Raw genomic sequence first — 6,462 nt, forward strand, 5'->3', positions numbered from 1 at the left:
GAATTGCAGATTCATAAACAATTTCCCTCGTAAACAACTGTTTCCCTCAGGCTTTTGAGGACTTCCAGCCGCAATTTGGGCACCCTTCCTCCCATGCTGCCTCCCCACACCAGGAGAAAATCCCATCTGCACAGGCAGGCCGGGGGGCTGCACACCCACCCACCCCGTGCCATCCTTGCCCCGGCTCGAGGGCCAGCACCCACCCACCCACCCATCCTCCCCCCCCCCGAGGTGACACCGTGGGGGCTGTCCGCAGCAAAGCCCCTTTAAGGGACACTCCGGAGCGGCCGCAGGAGGCTCGGCATTAATTTTAGCCTGGAGCCCTGCCAGGGGCACAGGGCAGCTGCTGCTGCTGCAGCGGGGGGGGGGGGACAGTGCCTCCCACCCTGCCCACCCCGGGTCCTCCTCCGGCAGAGCCCCAATTCCCCGCTCCGGCAGCGTCCGGAGCCAGAGCAGCCATGGCAGAGGAACAGACCGAGCTGGAGGAGAGGATCATCATCAAGGACCAGCACACCAAGGAGATCGACCTGGTGAACAGAGACCCAAAGCACATAAACGAGGACGTCGTCAAGGTAGGACTTTCCCCGCACTGTGTTGTAGAAGCGCCGCCGCCCCCTTAACCAGTGTATCGGTACCGCCGTCCTGCAGCCGGCCGGGTGGCATGCCTGGCTCCAATTAATGCAATATTTCCCATTCCTGGAACACACTCTCCAACTTCACGGGGTGTAGCTCGAAAATTTATGGAGATGCCCTCCTCTGTAGCTGTAAGCGGGGAGCCAAAAATAAAACAGGGTGAGCCCATATCACCCATTTAAAGGGAACCCTGGAGAAAGACCGCTCACCTTCAAGACCTGACCGTCAGAGCACGTAGACACGTGTTGCTGTTTGGAAGAAGGTTGTTTCTCCCCCGTGGCAGCAGGAGGCTGCAGCAAGCCTCCTCGGTCTATTTTTGATCAAGAGGAGTTCTCAGTCTTAGCTGAACAGGGAAGCATTTTCCTGAATGCTGACCACCGAAACATGGCTGCTCTAAGCTTTGTTAGCATTATGTCAAAGATAATTTTGGCCCAAAGGAGAACAGGAGGACATGGAAGGGTTTTGTTAAAACTGTATTTGAGAGATCAAAGTGGATGATGTGCCAGAAAGTACAGCACGCCCTAAGCCTGCTCACAAAGGCTTCGTAACGGGCCGTGACCTTGATCGTGGTGGTGAAATGCAAGCCTGCACTGGTGCGTTCAAACACTACTACAGCTAAAACCACGGCGTGGCCAGTTTAAAAGCCCCCCGCGACGAGCTGTGACGGTGACAGCCGTAGCTGGGCACCCTTTGGGCACAGCGGGACGTGCCCGTGACGGCTGCCGGGCGCCGCGGTATCTCGAGCGTGTCCCACATCTGTGCCACCCCGTGCCAGCACCCCCCGAGAGCCCTGGCCCGGGGCTCGCAGGGTGCTGGGCTGCGGGCAGCACCATCCTGCCACCAGCACGGCAGGGACCGGGACGGCCCGTGCTCTGGGGTGCATCTACCTGCTCCCCAGCTCAGGTGTCTACTGCTGGGGGGCAGTGCCGCTGCCTTCCAGGCCATCCCTAACCCCTCATGCCAGCCCCATTCCCCCACCCCAGCCTTTTCCCGCTCAGGGATCCCCAAAAGCCTGTAAGAGGATTATCAAGCTCACCCACTTACGTGGCCACACTGCCGCTTCACCAGCTTTGGAAGTTTTCAGAGCGTTTGCTCAAGCTACCTAGCGTTCCTCCCACCTTAAAAATAGCACAGCCGATAACGCTGGGGAGGGAGCGCAGAGCCAGCCCCGGGACAGGGAACGCGACTCACCCCACTGCCTCTCAACAGCATCCCGAAGGGAAAGCCGAAGCCTGCTCTCCCGTGGGCAGGACCACACTGGAAAACACCCCGGGGCATTAAAGCACGCGATGCTCTGAACGCCCGGAGGCAGAGGCACCGGGTGGAGGGGAGCAAGGGAGCTTTGCAGGCTGAAGGGTTCCTGCAGCCATAGATAAACCCATCCTGGGCATTACAGCGCCACAGCCAGAATCTGAGACCGCGTCACAGTTGGAGTTGGAGCTGCAGCCCCAGCCCCAGCGGCTTTACAGAGCTTTTGAAGCCTCCTCCCAGGCCGAGCAGCAGCAGAGGGTACCTGTGAGTGCCGGTCCCCAGACACCCCAGGGCAGCTCCCAGGCTCAGCCTCCACCACTCCTCCGGACCCACCTCTGGATCCCAGCTAGCCAAAGGAGCAGCAAGGCAGAGACGGCTCTTATAGCCCGCTGCCCCCTTCATTAATTGCCCCTGACGAGCTCATCAGGCAGCTGCGCAGACCTGCTGCTCCAGCCCACCTGGGCTTTCCCCAGGGCCGCTGGTCCCCAACCCACATCAATATTTCTCCCCGTACCTCCTGCCCACTCCAGGAAATTAGAGGTGCTGCAGAACGATTTTATGATCAAAGTGCTTCCGAAACCAGAATGGATATTACAGTTTAACGTAAAAGTACAAAGAGACGTGCTAGCTTCCCAAGGAAAGGCCATGCTATTTTTCAAGGCAGAGAGCCTGGCTTACAAATTCCCTAGAAATGAATTACACCACAATGAGATCTCTAAGTGTGGCTCAGAGGCTTTTAAGAGTATTTGCCATTCAGAGACACTCCCAATGCCTGCACATAACAGCGCCAGCCCTGTAAGGGCATGGCCCAGCCGATCTCTCTCCCTCTTCAGACAGAACGCAGACAGACAGAATTGAGCACCTCACCTCCACACACAGAAATAAATAAATCGTAAATCAAGAGGGCTCTTGGACTTTTTATTAGCACAAACCACCTTGCCGAGCAGGCAGCCCATGTCCCTGAATGCTAAAAAAGGTCAGGAACAGGCTCTGGCCTCCTCCGGAGTAAACACTCCCGCGCCCAGCTCCCGTTCCGAGAGCCCGTTGCTGGCCCCAGCACCCCCAGCCCAGCTCCCCTCTCACGGTGCCGCAGATCCTCAGCCTTGCACGGAGCCGTTGTCACCCCCCCCCCTCCCAAGCCCCCTTTACCTCCACCTCCTCTCCTCCCAGGTGGATTTCGAGGATGTGATAGCTGAGCCTGTGGGAACATACAGCTTTGACGGCATCTGGAAAACCAGCTACACCACCTTCACCGTCAGCAAGTACTGGTGCTACCGGCTGCTCTCCGCCATCCTGGGCATCCCCCTGGCAGTCGTCTGGGGCTTCCTCTTTGCCCTCATCTCCTTCTGCCACATCTGGGCAGTGGTGCCCTGCATCAAGAGCTACCTGATAGAGATCCAGTGCGTCAGCCGGATCTACTCCCTCTGCATCCACACCTTCTGCGACCCGCTCTTCGAGGCACTCTCTAAGATCTGCAGCAACGTCAGGGTTGCTCTCCGGAAGGAGATCTAGGTCCCTACAGCCGCCCCGGCCAGCCCTCGCACAGCCACCCCCCCGGGCACAGGGACATGCGCGGGGCCCGAGCTGTTGGGGTGCTCCTTGCAGATGGAGTCACGCCGGGCTGCCCCCTCCTCCAGCCCAAAGCCAGCAGCTTCAGGAGAAGAGAAGCCCGGCGAGGCTTGGTGAGCAGCCCAGGGAGACCCCCCCCCGCCCTCCGGGACCCCCGGCATCGCCCCCGCAGCATCTCCTGGACCACAGCCCTGGGCCACGACCTGCAGCTGCAGGGCGAGAAGCAAGGGTGGGCACCAGACCAAACCCCGCCTGCTTCTCCATCCCTTCCGTCTAGCATGACACTAAGACAAATACTTGCTTACAAATTATTATTTGCTGCGAATAATCGTTGTTGTGGAAGCTTAAATCGTGCCGCACAGAAGTTTTATAGATAGAACAGCGAAAACAAATTTTTTTTTTTTTTTTTTTTTTTTTTTCATGTGTGTCCACATTTCAGCACAGCTTGGCAATCCGGATCAATTAGTGCAGGAAACGCTGTGCCGGCCTCCTGGGAGTATGTGCTCAGCCCACCGGCAGCTGCGAAACCCTTTGTGGCAGTTTGACACTCAGCACGGAACGACAGGGCATCGTCACGCTCTGTGGTCGGGATTCCACGGGCAGTCCGGCACGGGTGGGCAGGACCCCTGCGCATCGCCCGTGGGCCTGGGGGGGGGGGGGGGGCAGCACCACGGGGACCCGCGAGAACTAATGGCTCTTGACAACTTCGCTTGAGACACGGCAAGCTTGGCTTTGAGCAAAGCTTCGGCGTCTTTCGCAGGGAGGATATTTCCTACGTGCTTGCTCGCTTGATGCTGGGAAAGCCCCCCCCCTGCTTTCGCTGCAGACCCCCCCCGGGGTGGAGACCCCCGTCCCCTCCATCGCCCCCCGGGGCAGCGGGGGAAGGAGCCTCCCCGGGACACTGCCCGCTCCCAGCCGCTCTGGCTCCCGTGAGAGCACGGGCACGAGGGGAAAAGAGTCCAATTCAGCGCTAGTTCCTCCCCTGTATCGTCAATTAATTCCCTCAGTCCATCTTCCACGAAGCCGTGCTTTAACTCTGAGGCACTTAAACAGTTTTTTGGCTCTGGCCTTAAGAGCTTTGCTGAATCAGGGCCCAGGAGGTCTCGTTGTTCAGAGGTTATTCTCAATTGTATTCATGTGCTTTTTTCCCTTGGCTTCCAACAGAGACTCGGAGCCAAAGTCTCTCCTAGTGCCATGCCAAGGACAAGAAACAGCCAGTTTTTCTACTGGTGCTCTTCCAATGGCTTGGGATTGTGGACTTCCATTATTCCATACCAATAGAGCACCCATGCTCTAGCAACACCGGGCCTCGAGATGGATGGAGTGATACAGAAAAAAAAAAATATTTAGATATTTGTAGGGGGAAAAAAAAGTCTCAAAACCACTTTATCATGAGCATTTTTTAAAGCTTTTTGTGGGAATAAAAATAATTTTAAAAAATACTGAGATTATATTCTTTTACATTTTTTTTTTTGTTCTAGCAGTTCACAGCCTGAGCCCTACAGAACCCTGATCTCCCCACCGCAGTAATCTATGGGCTCTGGCACGTGGCACACACGCTGCTCACGTGTCAGCACCTTTATTTTGCTTTCGACCCTTATGAAAAGCTTCTTGGCAGCGCGTTCAGTACCCTTCCACTGCGACAAGCCCGGCGCTGCTCTCCCCGGCCCCTCCTGCCCGGCCCCACAGCCGCAGCCCGGGATAGGAACCGGGGCTGGCAAGGCGATGCCCGGCCTCCCCCCGCGGCTTCCACCTTCCCCAGCACATCGCTCCCGGTAAAATCCATCGCCACGTTGCATTGCCCGCCTGGCAGACGGAGGCTGCGCCGGGCCCCCGGGTTCATGAGAAAACGGGAGCCTCCCCCTCCGCCTGTGTTGTGCAGGAGAGGATTGTTCTCCGGGAGAAAAAAAAAGTGAATGTGGGAGGAAAACGCTGTGCGCTTTCCTGAGGATTGAATCCAGCCTGGTAAAATCCGCTGAGGCTGAATGTTCTGGGTCGTATTCAGCAAATGCGCGGAGAGCTTGCTTGACTGCAGAAAAATTGGGAATGCCAGGATATGAAAATGTACCTGCTGGGTAAAGGCCCCGCTGCCTGCGGCCGGGGTCGTGCGTGTCCCCCCCCGGCGTGCCACCCTGCGGGCTGTGGGCGCTGGGCTCTGCAAACGAGAGCATCGTTACGCTGGGCGTACCTGGGCCTCGTGTTTAAAGCATTGCTCCCCGTCGGTTGCCTTCACTTTCCTAGCCCAGTGCTCCTGCCGCGCTTCCCCTGCCGCTTTCCATCAAGACACAGTCAGAAAACTTTATTTACAGGTAATTCTTAACAATAAAAAAAAATCTCCGTGCCATAAGCATGACCTTGTGCGTTACAGAGCAAGAAAATTGTATTGGTGTAAAAGACTGAATGCGATCTGCGGTAAACCCAAAGCAAAAGCCTGGCCCTGGGGGACTCAACGGGAGTTTCTGTGTCAAACCCCACCATGACCCCCTGCTGTGACCCCCCCCCACCTGCCTTCGCAGGAGCTTCTGAGCCCGCTCAGCAAACGCGTTATTGCACAGACCCCCCAGCCCTGCAGCCGTGTCGGCTCCCCGGGCTCCGGCTGACCCGAGTGCGCAGCCTCACACCACGCAGCGTGGGGGGACACCCGGGCGTTAGCGTTGGCCCCTGGGGGGGGCTGGTCCCCAGCCCTGTCCCCACTGCCCCCCCCCCCCAGCCCGTGGCAGCAGGACTGCCCGGCTCTGTGCCAGCAGTGCCACCAGCAGGTCCAGGCTGGGGGAAGCCGGGCTGGTACCGAGCAAGGATGCGGGGGTGTAGGGATGCGGGGATGCAGGGATGAGGGGATGCAGGGGGGATGCAGGGATGTGGGGACGCGGGGATACAGGGGTGCAGGGATGCGGGGATATGGGGATGAGGGGATGCAGGGGGGATGCGGGGATGAGGGGATGCGGGGATGAGGGGATGCAGGGGAGATGCAGGGATGTGGGGATACAGGGATACAGGGGTGCGGGGATG

The 6,462-nt window shown here is 58.2% G+C and overlaps 1 protein-coding gene across 1 annotated transcript; it reads left to right on the forward strand.

Moving 5' to 3' along the window:
- Positions 1 to 458: 458 nt before the first annotated feature.
- On the forward strand, positions 459 to 3,396 carry LOC122154046 (caveolin-3-like). The gene is made up of 2 exons (XM_042799658.1): positions 459 to 572; positions 3,055 to 3,396. Exons 1-2 carry the CDS (start codon positions 459 to 461, stop codon positions 3,394 to 3,396), a joined length of 456 nt encoding a protein of 151 aa, XP_042655592.1.
- Positions 3,397 to 6,462: the final 3,066 nt, after the last annotated feature.

This window comes from Tyto alba, unplaced genomic scaffold (genome assembly GCF_018691265.1).
Source record: "Tyto alba isolate M040663 unplaced genomic scaffold, T.alba_DEE_v4.0 Super-Scaffold_3, whole genome shotgun sequence".
In the NCBI taxonomy this organism is placed as follows: domain Eukaryota; kingdom Metazoa; phylum Chordata; class Aves; order Strigiformes; family Tytonidae; genus Tyto; species Tyto alba.